Raw genomic sequence first — 22,218 nt, 5'->3', positions numbered from 1 at the left:
GCAAAACGAAACGACAATTAATGATATCAGCAATGAAATATTCAAAAGTTGTACGTATTTTCCCACAACAAAAAGTAAGGATTCCCCTGTTAATAAATTACACTATCATTAATATGAAATCGCACCTCACTTTATTTACTGAACGAGCTACTGAAAATTTTCCCTCCTTACTCGGCTAAAAAACCCGTCTTTAATATAAAGTAATTACCCAGTAATCACTCCGGTAAAAGGGGGATTTTCCGTTTTATAAGTACTTCCAAATCCATTTCAACCTATTTGTTGTCTTAGGCATTAAATTTTACGGGATTTTGTTACATTTATCAATCTGAAACAGAGAAAACAATAAGTACCTTTTATTGCAGAACATTAAACTAATAAAGTTACTTTCATCAGTAAATTTTCATTATTTGCTTCTCAAAACTTTATTTTATTTATTTCTCTTCATTACGTGGAACAGAATGAGTAAATAAAAAAAAAAATAATATGGAGTTTCGAGTACCGAAGATTAATTAAGTATCGCGTGTTGAGAATGTATGACGTATTCAAGCGGAAAATAGTTGGTATTAATAATTAATGTGAAAAATATGATGTCGCTTGATCACATGGATGACGAAATAATGTCAGACACGAGCACAAGATACATTAGCGGAATGCCCGAGGCGAATAGCTAGAATCAGGATTTTTTTTTCACTTATCTCGAATGTCTTCGTGCGAGTCCTCGGTAAATCCCATTTATATAAATATAGAGCTAAGGTGATACAGAATCAATGTCGGTTGATCGTTCAACTTGAGTAGGTCGTGGATTTAGTATTGAGATCAATTTTTATTATTTTCTACGAGTGCGTAATTAAGTTGGCTGGAGAAAAATGGTGTCGTGTAAAGTAAATTGTTTTTTCGGTAAGTGAATTTTTATTTATTTTTTAATGAGATGAAAATAAATTTTTTTTTTCAAATTTTGATGTTTTGAAATTTTTTCTATTTATTTTGACATTAAACTTATAAAAAAAATTAATTTTGTAAAAATATAAGATCATAAATTTTTGAGAATTTAAATTTGGCACAGAAAAAAGAAATTTTACTTGAACTAAGAAAATTAAGCAAGATCATAATTGTCTTGGTCCTAGTTGAATTTTTATTGAGTCAAATTTTTTTTTCTCTTTAAGAATCAATTTTTTCTGAGTGAAAAATTTAATTTTAAATTCTTTTTTGTTTATTTTTTCGATTTTTCAAAAAAATTACTTTTAACTTCCAATTACTTTTGAAATTTTTTTTGATTTTCAAAATTTTCAGTACAACATTTCAATAAAGTATTAAATAAAAAATTTTTCATTCAATTTTTTCAACAAAAAAAATCCCAACAAAATAATTTTTTGTAAACTATAATTTTTTATTCTTTCACTAGTTTGTGCGATAATCTACGCCGGTATATTAATGACCCAAGCCCGCCCACAAGTAAGTACTCAATAAATACACAACTTATCTTAACAAATAAAGCTAATGGAAATTGATAATTATTAATATTTTCTCAACAAATAATTTGTAATGAGAAAAGAATTTTTTTGAATTTGCTTTATTAAAAAAATAGTCAATCTTTTATTATAATTAAAAATTATTTAAACAATAAAAGATCTTATAAACTAAAAATAATTTAATCAACAGATTGATTACGAGGACTCATATCCAGTAGACGGATTCATATTCGACGGACCCGCAGATCGCAACAATCCGAATGTAACCGACGGAATAAACAACATGCGTCCTCCAATGACGTCAACAGGCCCATCAACACCAACAACAACAACAATGTCTTCTGCTACGACTACTTGCCTCCAGAATTGTCTCGTTAGTATTCAGCCGTTTTATAATAAAAACAGAAAAAGAAAAAAATTTTATTCACAAAAAATATAGTTTAATACGCATGATTAATGATTCTCATCTTTCACCAGCTGTTAATGCCTTATTTTAGTTTTATTCCAATGACAAATAGTCTCCGGGCAATTAACAACCGGTTCTCAACATTTTTATTTATCTACCGTAGTTTAAATACCATTTATTTATTCATTATTTTTAAATAATAGGCGACGTCGGAGTTTAATCCAGTTTGCGGCTCTGACGGTCTTGTTTACAGTAATCCTGGACGCCTCGGCTGCGCGAGGGCATGTGGTAAAGGTAATTATTTAAATTTTAATAAAGCCATTCATTTTAGTAACCTTAACCTTCTCTTATTTATATTTTTTTAATGAATATAATTTATTTATCTTTTTTTTTTTTTTGCAGATGTAAGACTTTCTTACTACGGAACTTGTTCTACAAGTTCTGCCCGAGGTTAAATTTCAAAAATTAAATCATTAATGTAATAAGTTTACTTTATATTATTTTGTTTTCTAAATATTTTATATTAAATGTAAATAAATATTAGAAAAAGTATTTTTATAAAAATAATTGAATTTTTACAAAAAAAATTAAATTGAAAAATTTTATGTGGACGTTAATACCCAAATTTTTTGTAAAAACATAATTAATATTTACAAACTCAGTTTTGAGATAAATTATTTGTTTTGTTCATAATTTGGCACATAGAATTTATTCTATCTAAATTTGAAAATACGATGTAAAAACAATTATTTTTATTAATAATAACTTTCAATACACAAATCTTTGGACTTAAAATTATAATTTATCATAATTCTAACATACATATTAGGGTGATTCAAAAAAAAAGAATATTTTTTTTTTCGTTTGGTACTCTGAAAAATAGGTTCCTAGACACCTCTAAGAAAGCCTCTCCAAGCATGAGTTCTTAATTGTAACGGGAAGGTCCTCCTTCTTACAGTTTTCTATTTTTTCTTATTATCAGATAGAAAAATTTATATCTCGCTTCCAACTACTTGAAAAAATATCTTGTTCCTTAGATTTTGTAGGAAATTGAATGCTCTACAAAAAAGGTCTCTTACGATTTTTTCATAAACCCAACCGTTTAAAAGATATTAACGGTTAAAGTTTGATTATTTTTCGGAAAATTTTTTATTTCTTATGAATTTTATAACTCAATGAAAAAAAATCATTATGAATGATGAAACTCATAGTTTTGTAGGAAATTTACTGCTCTATAAAAATGGTCTCTTATGATTTTTCGATCAAGTTGAGCGTTTACGAGATATTCATCGTCAAACATCAATGCATATCAATTTTTATAGTTTTTGATCAATAATTCGAAAAATTTCAATTTATTCTGTGAGTTTCAAGGAAATTTAGACAAATTTGAGTTTCTATGAATAGAAATATGTTATGAATTATTTTTTTAATTAGTTTTTTTAGTCTTGGACATGTTTGATTACATTAAAACAAAAAATTAGTGCATTTTTTTAAATATATAATTCAATTTAGTGTGTTTCACTTTTTTATCGAAGAATTTATTTATTTAATTATCAACTGTCATATAATTTTCAATATTTTCAACATAACGGTACACTTTTACTGTAAATAATTTCCTCTATTGCAGTTTGGGTAGTTTTTTCGATGTTCTTTGATAATTTGCAATAAGTATTGGTATTGCTCTTCATTTTTGTCAAGCATTGATTATACTCACTAACTAATGCAACAGCTCGTTCTGCTGAATCATTAACAACTTTCAATTGGTTAAAGTATTCTTTATTTTCAATGTAACTGTCATTAGTAGGCCACGATTCAATATCTTTATCAAGGAAGTCATATGGTAAATCAAAGATTTTAAAGAGATTTAAAGACTTTTTAGAAACAAAGTCACTCAGACTTTTTGCGTTAATGAATTCAAATCGTTTTTATCAATTATAAATTTTTTAGCTTTAGAATCTGTACCGTTACGAGTATTAACAGCTCCAACAATATTTTTTTACTTCCAATGAAACGGTATCGTCAAATAATGATAAAATGGCAAGTTCATCACTTAAATACCATAAATGCAAAATCATTTTTTCACAAGTTGCTGAAGAAATCAATGAATTGATATTTTTGTACTCGAATAAATTTTTCAAAAACTGCAAGTCATGATTAGCAGCAGTTGTTGCAGAAGTTGATGAAAACCAAGCTTTTAAATACAGTGTAACTATAAATATACAAATTTGCCGAAGACTGTCCAATTCTTTATTAGAAAGTTTAAATTCATTTCTGAATAGAAACATTTTTAAACTGTAAATTGCCTTCGCCATCCACCTAGCATGATGAATTGCACCAGGACGTTTGAAAAAATTTCTTCTTGAGGCATTTCTCCAAGGAAAATCAACGACAATTCCAACAATTCTTTATAGTCATCTCGGGGTTGTAGTAACTATCAAAAACAATTAAAAATTTGTCAGAAACAAGAAAATTTTTTTCTTAAAATCGCAGTTAAATCATACCTGTAAGGATTGTGCAATTAAACTAGATATTTCATTTTTTTATCCAAAATGATATCAGCAACAACAGTATCTTCAATTCCAGATTTATAATTAGTTTTATTTATTTCATCCCATGATTTTTAAATCTTCCGAACATTGGTACGTTTGGCCCAGATGACACAGGCCAATATACTTCAAATGCACTTCTCAATATGATCTCAAAAATGTGGTGACGACATGGTAACCAGATTAACTCTCTTCCCAAAGTCTTTTCAATTGCCTTACATGTACCGTTATGAATTCCTGTATAAAGAAAATAGATAACTATCGTTAAATTTAATATTTTCAACAAATTGTAGATTATATTTAAAATCCAAATGAGTAAATAATTCTCAATAATTTCAAAAGTGAAATTCAGTAAGCAATAAAAATTAAACTAGAACGTTAATAATTAAATATTTTTTAGATTAAATTATCATTGATAAGTTACCTGTATTAACTGCCGTCGTGTCAAAACACATCGCCTTAACATAATTAGTAATACCCCATTCACTCAATGTCGATAAAATGGCTGATGTTTGATTGTCTGCCGTCCCAGAATTCATTTTGGAACCCCAAGTAATTGTTCGGTACCAAATGCAGTTAAAATAACTGGTAGCCGTTCCACAGATTTTGATCCAACAAGGTCATTCAGCATTTTTCCGTCCCAATGCACAACGTATTTATCGTGTGTCTTAAAGTTGTCATTAAGTCCTTTAGCAATGTCTTCTCTTTGAAGCATACGAGCTCGTTGAATTGAACTATAACTGAGCATTGTATCTTCAATTTTAATATCTACTGCTAGTAAAACCGGAGCAATAATAAACATCGCATTTCTACTGCTGACATTAGCTCGGTCGAGTCCAAAAATGACTTCAGGAGTTAAGACATCAAGTTTTGCTCGTTTTGTCGGAATTGGAGGTTCATACTCTGAATCAGATCCAAAATTTGTAACTCCACTTAATGTATACGTAGAGAACGACTCTGATTTTTCACTTGGAACAATCGCATGACTGGTAGACGGTTGATCTAAGTCTGGAATAAGATCTGTTTTATAAATTAAACGAAGAAAATGTATAGAATTTATTCATTTTGATGACAAATAATTAAGAAAGGACTCCAAAAATTGTCTAGTCAAATGTCATCTAGTCATCTATGAAAAGTTACACTACTACCTGACTTTATAATAATTAAATATCTCAGATACTTACTACTCTCATCTATTCCCATCATAGTTGTGGTTAAGTTTGATACAGGTACATTATTAGAAAGAATCTCTTTATGGGTACCGAATTTTTGATCCAAATACAACTTTCTAATATTATCATCAAGCACTTTTAAGGATTTTTCGCTCACAATGTCGAATAATTGTTCAAGATCAGTCTGAAATTTCATTTCCTTTTGGTTTTGCGCTGAATTCTTTTTATCGAAATTTTTTGTAATTTTAACCATTGACTGTGATAGCGAAGAAATTTTTGACTGCATTAGGAGCTCCACTAGTTGGAATCTGATTTTTTCTCCACAGTTCAATAACTTGGTCAACTGAATTTTTAGCACTTTGTTTGATTGAATACTTTAAAATTTTAAGTTGGTAGAAAAACACACGCATAACCTCTTTCACTTTTGGTAACTTACGTTCCGAAATTCTTTGTAGAGGTATTCCGATAAAACGTATTTCTTTATTCATTGTAGGTTAATTGATGATAAATAAATTTATGTGATGATTATAAGACTTATTTAAAATGAATTATTTTATTACGTATTCAAGATGATCAGTTTTAGGAACACTGAAAATACGGTATTAAATGGGTAGATACTGAAGATAGTTGAGAGTAGAAAACATAGATGGCGTTAGTTTCAGAAGACAAACAGAAGAAGAAATGGAATTCAAAACAAAAATCCCCTCGAACGAAAATTTTATGTATATTTTGTGAAAAACAATTTAAAAATACGCACTGAACAAATTTCATAATAATAAATGACAACGCGATTAAGATTTTAAATTATTAAAGATAAAATTAAAAAAATATTATTAGAATAAAAACTTTCAAATGAATTTTTGAACAGAAAACATCTATAGGAGTTGCTTTTATAATAAAAACTCAAATTTGTCTAAATTTCCTTGAAACTCACAGAATAAATTGAAATTTTTCGAATTATTGATCAAAAACTATAAAAATTGATATGCATTGATGTTTGACGATGAATATCTCGTAAACGCTCAACTTGATCGAAAAATCATAAGAGACCATTTTTATAGAGCAGTAAATTTCCTACAAAACTTTGAGTTTCATCATTCATAATGATTTTTTTTCATTGAGTTATAAAATTCATAAGAAATAAAAAATTTTCCGAAAAATAATCAAACTTTAACCGTTAATATCTTTTAAACGGTTGGGTTTATGAAAAAATCGTAAGAGACCTTTTTTGTAGAGCATTCAATTTCCTACAAAATCTAAGGAACAAGATATTTTTTCAAGTAGTTGGAAGCGAGATATAAATTTTTCTATCTGATAATAAGAAAAAATAGAAAACTGTAAGAAGGAGGACCTTCCCGTTACAATTAAGAACTCATGCTTGGAGAGGCTTTCTTAGAGGTGTCTAGGAACCTATTTTTCAGAGTACCAAACGAAAAAAAAAATATTCTTTTTTTTTGAATCACCCTAATACATATATATTTAAAAAAAAAACAGTATCAATGAGAAAATTTCTACAAAATATTGTTTCACTTCTTAAAACTAAGTATAAAAAAATGTAATATTAATATTAATATAATTTATTTGGCATTATCAATTAATAAAGCTAATAATTTAATTAACTATTAACTGATAGTAGAGCCGTTGTGATCCGCCCACCGAACCCGCCGTGAAATTTCAAAATTACCGCCGTGGATACCGTACAAATGTCTCGTCAAAATGTCTGCACGGTCTTCTTCGGCTTTGCGCGCAACCCTCCGGTATTTTCTAATCACGTAGATACAAGTCATTGTTAACAAAATTTGTACAATTAGCCAGAAAATAAGGAGACCTAATGCCAGTGCTGCGTCAACGCACAGTAATCCTTCCATTGATTCTAAAATATTAATAATAATAATAATAATAATAATAACTATAAAGTAAATATTTTATTCAAATTATAATAAAGAAGACACTCACGTTCGCCAGCTAAAAAAATTGTATCGCTTTTTCCTGAGCGTAATGGATCAGCAGCAATTACCGCGTCGCGGACAATAATTGAAGACTCCAACGGCAATTCTTCAATAGTATCTATCTCGGAATTGACTTCATTCCATTCGGCGACTGTTACCATTGATCTTTTACGCCGTCCGTAGGACACAATGTCGCCCTTGCACTTCGTAGAAGGACATTCAGACAGGCAAAAACGCACTATCACGTTGAATTTCACTCGATAACTGTCCGGGAATTTGAAAGCCGTGAAAGTTGATATCAGTGATTTATTGTTAGCGGGGTCTTTAAACATCCCGGGGAATATTTTTGCGTCGGTAGGACATCCCATTTCGTCTAGTAAGAGTATCGATGCATCGCCGGAGGTACTACTTGCTACCAAGTGTCCTGCTGCCATGTCATAAGGGCCTTAAAATAAAATTTTCTAGTTATTTTTTTTGTCAATATAATTTAGATAATAAATAGTAAAATGGGTTTATAAGCCCGTGGAAAATTTTCGATGGCTGAAAATTTAAAGACGCTTTACTAGAAAGTCAAACTAAAAAAAATAATAAAATGAATTTTTTTGTTCACTCTAGTTTTGTTTTAGATTTATTAAAATTTATTTCAAACTTTTTATAATTTAAAGTAAAAAAATCTTGAAAATAACATTTTACTTCATCGTTTATAGATAGTCTTATCAGAAAATTTATCTACATATTGCTACTTTGACTTTTAAGTAAAAATAAATTTTTAAGAATTGTAAGGATTAATTACCATCAGGTGGATTCATCTCAATTGCCAACACAAGCCTTTGTCCCAATTCTGCAGATGTGATTTCTCGCATATTTTCATCCAAGATCCTCATCGACACCATTGGCGATGCTGTAGTATTAAAAATTGTTCCAACAATTGGTGGTAGTCCCGCGCTATACATAAAAAAAATTTTTTTGGACTTAGAAATTGTTTTTGCTTTGAGTAAAATTCACTTGATTCAAGAATTTTTCTTATTTCAAGATAATTAAACTCTTCATACTAATTTTCTAGGTTCAAAATTTTATCCCTGGTATCAAATAAATTTTTTTTTCAGTCTGATACCAAGAATTAACTTACTTAGGATTCAAAAAATCAAATCCTGATCCAATAGTTATATTTCTCGGCCCCGGAACTTCATCATCCAAAGTACATCCCACTCTTACAGACTGATCGCCCAATCTCTGAATTATTGCATTGAATTGTACTACGACAGTTACCCAAACGGCAACGCGCGTTCTTAAAAAAAATAAAAAAAAAAAAAAAACACCAATAAATTTTACAATCCAAATATTTAAATTGCGACAGCTGGTAACTTACTGGTTGTTGTCTTCTATAGCATACGCCGGTAGAATTCCGCAGTCAATATTGCCATTGCCCATTTCCTTTTTATCAGGAATCCGCAACTCAAGTATCGTTTTATTCAAACCGGTCCCTTGGACGTTGCAAGTTTCGCTGTAACCACTCGCGTATAATCTGCCGTTGAATGGTTCTGGAGTATCTAGTTCGATAATTACACTCGAGTTTCCGCATGATACTTTTACTGAAACAAATTTAATTGCCAATTGAAATCATCGATTATAATGAAATGATTTTTGAAAAAGCCAAATTATGAATAAAAAATTTTTACGATTTAAACAAGGTTCACGTTCTTTGTAAATTGCGTTCGTAGCTTTGACTAATGAACTAACTCCTGCAGTTATTGTGTCATAAGAATGCAACAAGCAGACTGGTGAGTACTTTGATGCATAATCAATCGTATAACCACGGCAAATAAATCCGTCGTTTGATTCATTGCATCTCTCTTCGCACTTTAATTATTTATATGATTATTCAATTATTTATTTAATTATGTGAATAAAGTTTTCTATTAAATTACCTGTTTTGCATCATAATTGATTAATTTTAAATCTGAGTATGGCAACGTCTCATTTTTAAACTCTGCGTATGAACAATAATCAGTATTTGCTGTGAATAAAAAATTTGTAATAATTTTTTTTTTTGCTAAAAATTTTATTAAAAATTTAAATTACAGGTAAATTATTTTACAGAGAAGAAATTTTTAAAATTATTTTATAATAAAAAAAAAATATATTTTTTTCTATTGTTAAATTATGATATTTTTTTTTATTTTTAAATAATTACCAATAAGAAAAAATTCAAAAATTTTTTCATTTCTCAACTTGATATTTTTTTTAAATATTGTGTAAATTTTTAACAAAAAAAAAACTTACATAATTTATGGCACTCAATTTCTAAATATTCATCACGATACGGTGCTGCCCGGTAAGATTGCGGCCTGATACCTCTTTCTATAGACAAAAGAGCGCAAATACCTTGAACATCACTGATAGCAAGATCAATGCTTGCTCGAAATTGTGCAGATTTACATCTATTACCTTGAAAAATAATAAATGACCTGATTAGTTTGCATTGTAAAATTATTATCTAAATTATGAGACGAATGGTACTGTATAATTTAAATGGATAGATAAATTATAAGCAATTAAATAATTTAAAATATAACTATAATTTACCTGCTGCAATGCATTTCTGATAGCATTTACTCCTCGTCATGACTTCAGGTAGCCAATTAACCGTCGTATCTATTAGGATTTCTCCCAAGGTCCTTTGGACTTGCCATATTCTATCTTTACTACACTCTATTGGCACTAATTTATAATTATAATAATTATCATTCATTATCAATGTTACAATATTATTACTTATTATTTTTCATTAATAGCTATTCTATATATTATTACTATAAAAAAATACCTGGTAAACATATTTTGTGGTAATAAGTAAATGTTGGTGCTGTTTCAAATTTTTCACTATTTGTTGTCACTTTTGAACACGTGCTTTGTTCAATATCAATGAAAAATGCTGTACAATTTGCATTTAAACATCTAAAATTATGATTATTATTATTTTTATTGCTAGTATTAATCATAACAAACAATTATTTATTTATTTATTTATTTAAACAAAGGCCCAACAGCAAATGCCATTGACAGGGCCACTAATTAAATTATTATTTAAAATTTCAATTTTAATTTTAAAATTCTTAAATATATGTTATCAAACCAATCAATCATTCTAATTATTACCTTCACAACATTGATAATTTAATCAATTATAATTTAAATTTTAAACATTACATTAATTTATTCAAAGATTTGTATTTAATGTTGTATTAACGATGTTCAGTGCTCATAAGATTATCTTATAATTATAAATTATTCCATTTACATTGAAAAATTTATTCATAATAGAAAATAGTAAAAAAAAAAAAACACTTTATATAAAAAATTTATTGGCCAAAAAAATTACCTATCAAAACAAGTTGTTACAATTCCATCGTTATCTGCTGCACTATAAAGAATATCACTCGCAACATAATTTTCCGGCATCATGCCGTCCACTTTTTCCCAACTCCAATTTCCACATTTTTCTCCAACTAAAAAACGAAAATTACTTTAATTTAAATAATGGAAAAAATTTTTTAGTATTAATTTAAAATAACTAATTAAACTTAAAATTCAATTTTTTTCTAAGAAATTTACTTTTTTCAATTATCTTCAATTTTATATTACATTAACTAAAAGATAATTAATTTAAAAAAATTGCAACTAATTTTTTATTAAAATATCTTTAAATTTGGAAGAATAAATAAAATGATTCACAATAATGAATAACGAAATAAATTACAAATATTATTTACACAAAAAATCAAAATAACTTGTGAATATTTTTATCAGCCAAAGTAATATATTTCACCAAAAGTAAATAAAAAAAAAAAAAAAATACATATATACCGAACAAATTACACAAAACGAGTGAATGAAATACAGAAAAAAATATTCTCATCACGTAATAAAAGTAGACAATAAATATTATGAATAGCACTAACCCGTAATGCCGCCGAAGACCAGGTGAATGATAACAACAACTTGTATCCGTGTCCTTCGCATCATTACTTCTTGACTCAAATAAACTTGAAGTAAATATTTAAAATAAAATTACTAAATTAAAATTTCCAAAAAAAATGATCAATTAAGCCAATCAAAACTATCCGCACAGCAATCACAGTAGCAATAACAACAACATATCTCAGCCTATCGTCTTCCTACTAACTAAACTCTATTTTTCATATCATCATCATCATATATTATTGTATATTACTATTACATAACTTATGACACGTGTAATCACTATTGTTTAGTAAAACTTAATTAATATTTCCACTAAAACCAATTTTATTAATTATATTTTTTCCAAGGCAGTCTCGCGGGTGTTGATCAAAAGTGGTCTAACTAAAAAAAGTAGAGACTTTTTAGTAGTGGAAAATCTCAAAAGTTCCACCTCTCCATCTTCACCCACCCACTGACACACAAATAACAAAAAAAACTAAAAAAATAAGTAAACTAAAAACGTGTTTACGTAAAGCAGCTTTGTTTGTCTGACAATTGGGTCACTCGGTTTTCATTATTACACATGTTAACGTTAATAGTGATACACATATGTAAAAAGGTGTATGTAGGTGTATGCATAGGCATGATTGGTGAGTATCGATATATTCAAATAATCGTAGATAAAAGCAATGTTAAAATAAAATAAATTTTTATCGTTGTCCTAGAAACAAACCTAAACACTTTTGCAACTTTCATCAAATATAAATATATTTTTTTTATTGTATTAATATTATTTATCACTAGTTATTTAGCATGACAATGCATAGCGCTGGGTGAAAAGAAGAGTAAACATGTAGGCAGATATGGGTACACTTGTGAGTAATGCCCGGGATTCAATGAAATATATTATACAAATGAAAAGTGATGCGACACCGCCAGCGGATTGTTAACGTCTGTGTACTGTTCTGTACTGAACGTTAAATAAAATGCAATCGCAATTGTATTAACCCGGTACCGTGGGTGATGGTTACTTTATACAATGTACGATGTATGATATATGATGTATACAACACTACTGTATCTACATAATACGGAACAGTACATTTGAGCGCGTACTTTTGTTATGTAGGACCACCTGTTCAAGCATCAATGATTACAGATTATACTAGTTTGAATTTAATGGCTTTTTAAGTACTTTAAGTATAATTTTTAAGTGTTTTCGTCTGTTTTTTGGTAAATATTTTATCTTGGTGAATTTTGTACTGAAAGTTCTTTACGATAGAGAAAAAAAAATTCATTTGGTTTAGGGAAAAAAATTATTTTGAAGAGTTTGTCTTGAATCAAGTAGAGAAATTTTTTTCATGAGTGGATTTGATTTATTAGGCTGTGTATAAGAAAAAAAAATAATTTTTCAATTTTTATCGAAATTTGTGTGGCAATTAATGAGTTTTATTGAATAATAATTGTTTTAGTAGTTGGTTAAATTTAAGACCGATCCCAGATAAGTTCTTTAGATTTCAGTTTTTAAAAATCTTGATGATAGTTTTTTTTATATTATTTATAAATTATTCAATTTAATGAAGAGTAATTAAATACAGTGATTTATTATAATTTTTCTTAATTATTTTAAACTTCGTTTTTTTTTTTTTTAATATGAAAAATTTTTATCGAAAACCTAATTAGATGTTAGATAATTATTCATTGAGTTCAATAGTAAAAGAAATTATTTATATTTTGGAATTCAACTCTCTAGTGAAGAATCAATTTAGCGAGCATGCGCTCTCTGTTGGAGACTTTAAACCTCGCTTTTGAAATTGCTAATTTGTAGTTTCAAGCCTAGGTGTTCCTAATTTTTTTTTTTTAAGAAAAATAAATTACAAAAAGAGTAAATTTATTTGATTATTTTCTAACTTTTAAAATTTTTAAATTGAATGATTCAAAAAATTTTTTTTTTATTCAAGCTAATTTTTTTCACAATCTACAGCTGACGTCATTACACGTAATTAATGTAATACAGAATATACAAATAAAGTAATAAATCTTCGAATTTTTAAGTATATCTCTGTAATATTAGATTTTTAAAGAGATTATTTATTTTTTTACCTTTTAGTGGCACTATGGTAATAAAAAAAAATACACAATTTAGAATTAAGATAAATTGCCGATAGTATAGAATTTTTTTTTCTTCAATTTTCCACTATGTAAGAATACAATTAAAAAAAATAGATAATAATAAATAATTACCGTACTAAAAATAGATGAGTCACATCCAAAGATCCAATCTCAGTCTAAAATTTCGTCATAAAAAATAATTTTACTGATTGCAAGCAATTATTAACTAATAAATCTTTTGGCAAAGACTATTTTAAGTGAAAAAAAAAAAAATTTGAATGTTTGTATGGTTTTTAAAATGCGTATAGCTAAATGCAGTTGTTGGCAAATCGTACTTCACGGTCTGTGCATCCAGATATGTATTTAAAGCATTAACAATGTTATATTTTAAATGTTACTACGTACTTATGGGCAAGTTGATTTTTAGCCGAGATAGAATTATTATGCACCGGAATCCCAAGGCAGATTAATAAATAAAGGAAACGGATGTCACGAGCCCTTGATGCGACTAGTTTGCTCCCCAATTACCATTTTTTTTCATGGACTTTTTAAACTTTTTTCAGAATTACTTAATTCATTTGAACATTCGCTCTTATCGAGGTGAATCTACTAAACATTTCTTACTTTATACGCCGAACTGTGATTATCGACGCGTATTTTAAAAGTATGCCATCCATCAAGGATGATTCATTTGAATCTTTGTTTTAAATACCGATTGTTTAGTATAATTTAACCATTTTTTAATTATTACTTCTTATTGTTTTAACTTTCTCTCGGCTTGAAATTTATGCGGGCATTGATACCCGTATCCAATAAAAAATTTTAAATAATTTCTTGACATTATTTTTTAATAGCATAAATTTCTACATTAATTATTAATTATGTATTTTTAATACAAAAAATTTTGTCTATATTCATCAGAAAAAATTTTAAATATAAGAAAAATAAAAATTTCATTTTAATTAATTAATAACTTCAATAAATATTTATTTTCTGAATTTTAAGTATGCTAAAATTTTGTTAATTATTTTTTAGAGTAAAAACTTTCTAACACGATTTCTTAAAAAATTTTAATCGTTTGATACTTTAATGCTCTTAATGATTTTTTAATGAATAATTTTGCAGTTCGCTTTTACTTTTATTCTATATAATAATACATATTATTCGAATTATATACTATTATTTTTTTGCAGCAAATATTTTTATAAAATTTCGAAGCTTACAAAACCTGTCATTTTTTTTCTGCTTCGTAGAAACTCCAAAAACGATTGCATCATTTTTTTATGAAATAAAATAAAGCCATTGATTGCAATTCAATATAATTATTATTAAAATTTATTTAGAAAAAAAAGGATAATTTATTTTTAACAAAAAAAAATCTTATGGGTTGTAATAATCGTTGATCTTAATTAAATAGTTGAAATAAATGTTCACAAGAGCTGGACTGAAATAAATTAAGTCAATGTAAGAGGTAAAGTTCAAAATAAAAGTATATAAAGTATAAAGATCAGAATAAGAATAAAGGATATGAAAATGCAAAATGTAAACAAAAATGAAGTTGTAAATTAAAGCTATTGTGCTACAGATTACAGCATAAATTTTTATTTCGAGCATCGCCGAGCATGGAAACGAATAACCATTTGTTACTTACTACATCTAATTCATGTTTAAATAAAACTTTTCGCAACTACTACCATTTGTTGATGAGTATGTGAGAGTGCTCTGCGCAGCGGATTAGGAGATTGGAAATCTTTTAAAATAATTAGCATATATTATTATACTATTATACTGGAAACTAGACGAAAACATTATTGTGCGGGTATTGTTGTCGGGTTTTAAATATGTGGATTTATTGTGCAATATCAGTAGGAGTTATTTAAATCTAGTTTCACTTATTTTTCAATTTTCTTTCAAGCTATGCTGAAGATGTTGTATTAAAATACTTTTAATTTAATAATTAAAATTTTCTGTCGTAAAAAATTTGTATTTTTTTTTCTGAGACAGAAAAATTAAAAAAAAAAAAAATATTTAAATATTGCAATTTAGAAAATTTGATCGATTTTTGAAAATCAGTTTTTTTTTCTTTTATTTTAATTTATTTTTTGGAAGTGATAAATAAAATATTTAAATTAAAATAACTTGAAATTTAAATTTTAACTAAAAAAAAAATTTTTTGATTCTGAAAGTGGAAAATATGTTTTTTTTTTTTTTTTTTTTAAATAAATATTACATATATATCTCATGAAAAATCAATAAGATAATTATTCAGCTACTCACGTTTTATTTTTTATTATATCACTTTGTAATGTTGAAAATTTTTTATTGGCGCTTAAAAAAAAAATAAAGTTTTTTTTTTTAAATTACAGCTTGAAATATTTTTTTTATAAATTCAATTTAAAATATTGATTCTTACAGTTTCAAATTTAACTTTTAGAGTTTATGTAATTTTTACAGAATTTATAAATTTAAAAAAAATTTAAGGAAAATTGTTTTTGATTCAAGTGAATTTTAAATGATTTAAAAATTATTCTTCTAGTGATAAATTGGAGATATTCTTCTAGTGATAAAAATAAGTGCTTGTATAAAAAAAAAATTATCACACAATAAACGATGACAAGCACTCGTATGAGTAATATCTCAAACTTTCATACGTTTATTGATATTTAAATTGTCTATGTAAATTAATGATACATCTCATAATTTTGTTCTATACAATTTTATTTATTCCTTTATTTTTTATATATTGGACGGTAAGAAATAACTATGTAAATAAATAACTAACCAGCTCAATTGTCCTTGTCATTACGTAATCTATCTTATGTATTTTTTATTCATCACTGTTGACGGTATTGTGATATCAAAAAATTTTTAATAAGCTTCTGTATTTTATTATCTTATAAACAAATACTTATCTGACTAATAGCTAAATTGTCATTTTTTATTAACTGAAATAAACAATAAAAATGACAAATTTATAACTATTTATTAATAATTGTTTTCTTCACGGTCATTTTTATTTATTGCTTACAAATATTCAATAATAGATGAAGTCAAAAATAAAAATAATTTTTTTTGTTCTGTTGTAAAAAATAACAATAGAATTTTTGTTTTCTATTCAAATCTTTGCAATAAAATAAAATAAATTTATTTCAATAAAAATTTTCAATTTAGAACCAGGCGACTCGATTGCCTAAATTTTATTTATTTATTTATTTATTTATTTATTTATCAACGTTTATGCCAAGGCCCTATAAGCCTAAAAAATTTTTGTAAATTATTTTTTTTTTAAAAAAATATTACTTAAAAAGTAAACCAGCTCGGGTACTGTTGTAAATAAATGTATGGTATAATTTTCACGGTTTATCGAATCGTTTTAGGAGTAATTTCCTGTCAGGCCTATTCTATTTACACATTCTCTATTTATGTTATATATTACAGTATAAGTATATCGTTAATTCAAATTTTCCATGGATCTATTTCTCCTTTATATTTATTTGTGTCACAAATGAGCATTTTACATGGGTCGATGCCTCAGTACATATATATACATGATATGTACACCTTCCATTCTTTATTGTTAGGATGTATTCGATTAGATCGCTATCGCATTCAAATATATTTACCGTCAAATATTAAATAACAACTATCAATCATTAAATTACTTAATATTTTCTTCTAATATTGAATTATAAATATTGTTTTAATGTTACGGTGAAATAAAAAAAATTCAGATGCTAAGTTTATGGTTTTTGCTTCTAACGAAAAATTACAAAAAATTTTTTTCAGTTAAAAAATTAATAAGAAAATGCATTTCTATCTATTGAAAAAAAATTTTATTATGTATCTGATAAGATGCAGTTTTCCTTAATAAAATATAAAAAATTAAAATTAAAGGTGCAATAATGATGAAATTACACTTGATTTTTTAATATTTTTTTTTATTTTTGACTTAAAACTAAGAGTAGCAAGAGTAAATTTATAGCAGTTACGTATAAATAATTATAATATATCTATTAAAGGTAGTGTTCAAATAATTAAAATTAAGAATATAAGAATAATTAAAATTACAATAATAATAATAAAGATCATCATTATATACATGAGTATCAATATGAACGTCCAGACAATTAAATTTAATTCAGCCGTCAAAAAAGTATTCTCGATCAGTGTACGTTCATATATTTCACGTTCTCATTATTAATTTTATCATTTATAACTTTTCATACGAAATATTTTATCGAATTATAAATCATCACTTTCAATATTTTTATCAACACTAATAACCATTATTTATATATGTTAAATTTATATTTCCACACTTTTAATATTTTACTTTTTTAAAATAAACCATTTCATTGTTCAAAAAAACAAATGTAAAATTTTCACAGATATGTCGATTATTATCTTTACTTTTTTAACAAGACTCGTAACATGTTATAAATTCAAAGTAATAGGTAACCCGTAAATACAAATTTGATTTATTGTTTTTGAATATTTTAAAATAAATTTTTTTTTCTAAGACAATTAAATTAATTAAATCAGCGATGAATTTGTAAGAGAAAAGTAAAACGAGTTTTTTTAAAATTAAATATTTACGTGACCATACAAAAATTTCTTTTTAATTTACTGTCACTGTTTTAATTTTTTTAAAATTATTTTTCATCTTAACTTACAATTTTAAAACATTTTTAACATGAAAAAAAAAAAAATAAAAGAAAATTATGTAAATGAAAATCTATTATTTTTATTTTTTAAAATACAATTTTACGAGTCCAGAAATTAATTATAAATTATAACTTATAAAAGACTGAGCAGATTTGAAATAAAAATTAAACAATTTCATAAGCTAGATTTGATCTATCTCGAAATATCTATTTATTGTACCTATAAACCTCTAATCAAAGTGAACAATTTAAATTTCAATAAGCTACTCGTTTAAAAAAAATATTCATATTAAAAATAAAAAATGACGAAATTAATTTAAAATAAATATCACGTATTTAATTAAAAAATGAGTAATTTCGGAATATATATCGATTTATTTTTTTGGTGATAAAAATAAAACTGTATTAATTAATAATAATAATTATTATTATTATATAACCAACTAAATAATATATATTTAAAGTGTAATTTATTTAAATATTATTGTTATTATTATTATTTATTTTAATTATTAACGATTAATCAATTGCATCTAGATAAAAATTCATCGAATATTTTTCAATTCACTTTATCGTACATTTGAAAAAACTGGTCTTTTAATTTTTTATTTGTTCTTGTGTTTAACATTGTAATTTAAGTGAGTCAACAAAGCACCGAGATTTTCATTTTATTTTAATTTTTTTTTCAATTACCGATTATTCTATTTATTAATTTCACCGACGTCTCGCTGCGATGGTTCTCACACTTAAACACACAGAGAGCATGCACGTACAATCTGACCTGCATTATATTAATTTTTATTTATTTATTCATTCATTTTTTTTTGTGTTTATTTTATTTTTTTCTTGTGTTTACGATTGACCAAATAATTTTTTTTTCGTTATTCTTATCTCCTGATATTCTAGCAGGCACATGAATCACCCTTGCCATTACTTCTTTGATCGTTAGTGAGTTTTATTTGATCTGGAAATTCGTTATACAGTTCCACCTGTAATAAATTGTTGTTATCAATTTTTTAATCTAAAAATGAGTAATAATTTTAAAGAATTCAATATTTTAAATTATGAAAGAAAAAAATAATAAATAAATAAATGTGTAAGGCATTTAAAAAATAAATAAAATTTTTTTACATCAATTCAAGAATTAAAAATTTTTTCAATTTTATGGAAGTTTATAAAAATAAATTGTAGCTGTATTTATACTAATTCTTCATTGTCAATCTTCTTGAAGAATATTTAATTTCCTATCATAATTATAAGAAAAAAAAAATATCCGTATAAATAATAAATAAAAATTACCTCGCTTTCTTGGGCCAAAGCATTTTTAGCTATCGTCTGGAAAGCTTGTTCGACATTAATAGCTTCTTTAGCGCTCGTTTCAAAGTACGGGATATTATTTTTTGATTGACACCACTGGTGTGCTCTCTTACTGGAGACCTAAAAGAATCATGGCTCAATTACCAACAACTCGAACATCAACTGGTACATCGCAGTAGAAATAAAAATAAAATTTAAAAAAAAAAAAAAGATTCATGGTCTCATTGAGTTAAGCGGTAATATAAAGTAGTAAAGTCACAACAGTAAATAAAGCTTACAGCTCTGTTCTCAAGATCGACTTTGTTGCCGAGCACGACAAATGGAAAATTATCGGGGTCTCGGGGTGAAGCTTGGATTAAAAATTCGTCTCGCCATGAATCTAATGATTTGAAGGAGGTTGGAGCTGCGACGTCAAATACTAGTACGCAACAATCAGCGCCTCGATAAAATGCAACTCCCAGTGATTGGAATCTTTCTTGTCCTGCTGTATCCCAAATCTTTTTAGAAACAAAATATATTTTATTAATTTTTTGATCAATTAATTTATTATCTAAGTTTTAAATTTAAATCATTACCTGCATAGTAACTATCCTATCATCGACCATTACTTCTTTAGTCAAAAAATCAGCTCCAATAGTTGCTTTGTACTGGTTGCTAAATTTTTTGTTGACGTACTGATTCATCAGGGAAGTTTTTCCGACTCCGGAATCCCCGAGGATAATTACTTTCAGTAGTACTTTCTTGCGGGATGCCATTATCAGGTTTTTTCGTTTTTCTGTAAATTAAAATTTATTTTTTATTAATAAGCAATAATTATAAATTATACAGTTAACTGTATTTTGCTTAAACAAACTCGAGTTTTGATTATTGAATGTCTTTTGCTGACTAAAGTTATAATTAATTAACTAGGTTGACAAAGAAATTCAATTGAAATAAAATTCTTTGTCAACACATGTTTATTTTTGTAATAATCCTAAATAGGATTGTGACTCATTGTCAATATAAGATTAATTTCAATAATTACTTATACAACGATATAATTAAAAATTATTATTATTTAGAAAATAATGTTTTGAATTCAAAATTTAAAATTTTTCTGTAAATTTATAAATAAAAATTACAAGAAAAAATATATAATAAAAATATTTTAAAAAATGCACACAAACTGTAAATTATTATCTAAAAAATTTTTCAATTTAAATAGCTAATTTTTTTTATTGTTCATAAATATTGATGCTCATCCGTAATTGAAAAAAGTAATACAGTTTTTAAATATTTAGTTTTTTAAAATTGAAGTTAGCCGTCAGCTGTTAATTTAAAAAATTTTTTTATTAAGTCAATTACAATAAAAAAATGCTTCTAAAAATTTTCACTTGTAATTTTTATTAATTTTCTCATGTGAAACTTTTTAATTTAATTTTTTCATAATAATTTAATTGATATAAAATTCTAAAAAAAATTTTAATATCTGTCAACTCCAGTGTCATGGATATATTTTGATTTTTTACTCTAAATAAATAATTAAAAAAATTTCAGCTATCTTAAATTTCACTGTCATTATTAGACATGTCACAATTTTTGATATTATTGGACAAATCATAAAAATTTCCGTCCATAATTTTTCAGTTTTATTTTTTTTTGTCAATCATTTAAAAACAAAAATTTTTAAATGCCAAATTCGTCTTCTTTGTCACACTTTCCCTTTAAAAAAAAAAGTTTTATCAATTTTTAATTAAACTTAGATATATTCACTTGTAAAAAGTAAATTCTTATCAATGATTTGATCACAATAATAATAATAATAATGATTATTGTTTAGAAAGTGACACGAGAGAAAGTTTCCTTTGTTAATTTATTTAATACGCACTCTTAATTAATAATTAATAATTAATAATAAAATAATAAATAAAAATAAAATAAAATTTATTAATGAATCATCTAGCAATAAAGTACATCAGTCGTACTCCCCTCACAAACGACGTAGCACTCAACTAAAAAAAAAAAAGAAAAAAAGAAAGAAACGAGAAAAATACTTCCGTCTATTAAAAAATTCAAAGCAACTATTTAATTTATAAAAACTCTAAAATTTCAACGAGCAAATTAAAACTAATTAAAAAAAAACACGGATGGTGACACATTAGTAACACGATATTGATATTTCATTGTTCGTGAAATTAAAATAACAATATTACAATAAAACTCTAAAATCTGTCAACACAAGTGGTTGACTTAAACTTCAAACAGCGTTGACAATTAATGGAGTCATTGAAATATAATTATTTATTATTTTATAAAATAATTACTTATTATATTTATTGATTATTGTAATTACTGGTTACCTTAATTGTTTGTTGATAGTACGATTGTAATGCACCTTTTTATTTCGTGGAAAGATCACTGAGTGCACACAAAGAAAATGGCGTATTATGAAATTACTACCAGAGAATGACACTAGTCGTCACCTGTTTTGTATATGTGTGTGCGAGTGTGAGATATATACTAAGTATATCGACTAGATAATTGTTTCGATAGCACTAGTATCGACTGATGATATCGATATATTTCTATCGAATTTCAGAGTGACAAAACTTACGCAAAATGTCACTAGAATTCGCGCGAA

At 26.1% G+C, this 22,218-nt stretch overlaps 4 protein-coding genes across 4 annotated transcripts; 1 reads left to right on the top strand and 3 right to left on the bottom strand.

Annotated features, from left to right (window-relative positions):
* Window positions 1-674: 674 nt before the first annotated feature.
* On the top strand, window positions 675-3,561 carry LOC141523904 (uncharacterized). The gene is made up of 5 exons (XM_074237475.1): window positions 675-897; window positions 1,403-1,452; window positions 1,660-1,842; window positions 2,079-2,169; window positions 2,278-3,561. The coding sequence occupies exons 1-5, from the start codon at window positions 867-869 to the stop codon at window positions 2,328-2,330; spliced, it is 408 nt and encodes a 135-aa protein (XP_074093576.1). The 5' UTR covers window positions 675-866; the 3' UTR covers window positions 2,331-3,561.
* A 1,009-nt stretch (window positions 3,562-4,570) lies between these two features.
* Window positions 4,571-5,789, bottom strand: LOC141524090 (uncharacterized). Its single transcript, XM_074237743.1, has 2 exons — window positions 5,606-5,789; window positions 4,571-5,429 (listed from the first exon to the last, which is right to left on the bottom strand). Exons 1-2 carry the CDS (start codon window positions 5,787-5,789, stop codon window positions 4,957-4,959), a joined length of 657 nt encoding a protein of 218 aa, XP_074093844.1. The 3' UTR covers window positions 4,571-4,956.
* A 1,360-nt stretch (window positions 5,790-7,149) lies between these two features.
* LOC141524129 (uncharacterized) lies at window positions 7,150-12,453 on the bottom strand. Its single transcript, XM_074237796.1, has 12 exons — window positions 11,505-12,453; window positions 10,925-11,051; window positions 10,370-10,500; window positions 10,129-10,263; window positions 9,826-9,990; window positions 9,471-9,559; window positions 9,222-9,402; window positions 8,912-9,134; window positions 8,672-8,830; window positions 8,336-8,487; window positions 7,550-7,987; window positions 7,150-7,466 (listed from the first exon to the last, which is right to left on the bottom strand). The coding sequence occupies exons 1-12, from the start codon at window positions 11,566-11,568 to the stop codon at window positions 7,216-7,218; spliced, it is 2,115 nt and encodes a 704-aa protein (XP_074093897.1). The 5' UTR covers window positions 11,569-12,453; the 3' UTR covers window positions 7,150-7,215.
* A 6,233-nt stretch (window positions 12,454-18,686) lies between these two features.
* Window positions 18,687-22,086, bottom strand: Rab7 (RAS oncogene family member Rab7). The gene is made up of 5 exons (XM_074237812.1): window positions 21,938-22,086; window positions 20,174-20,373; window positions 19,877-20,095; window positions 19,581-19,718; window positions 18,687-19,270 (listed from the first exon to the last, which is right to left on the bottom strand). Exons 2-5 carry the CDS (start codon window positions 20,351-20,353, stop codon window positions 19,184-19,186), a joined length of 624 nt encoding a protein of 207 aa, XP_074093913.1. The 5' UTR covers window positions 20,354-20,373; window positions 21,938-22,086; the 3' UTR covers window positions 18,687-19,183.
* Window positions 22,087-22,218: the final 132 nt, after the last annotated feature.

The sequence above is a fragment of the Cotesia typhae genome, unplaced genomic scaffold (genome assembly GCF_013202065.1).
Source record: "Cotesia typhae breed Kobodo isofemale line unplaced genomic scaffold, CoteBio_Ctyphae contig_22, whole genome shotgun sequence".
Classification (NCBI taxonomy): Eukaryota; Metazoa; Arthropoda; class Insecta; order Hymenoptera; family Braconidae; genus Cotesia; species Cotesia typhae.
This window is presented reverse-complemented; position numbering and strand designations above follow the sequence as displayed.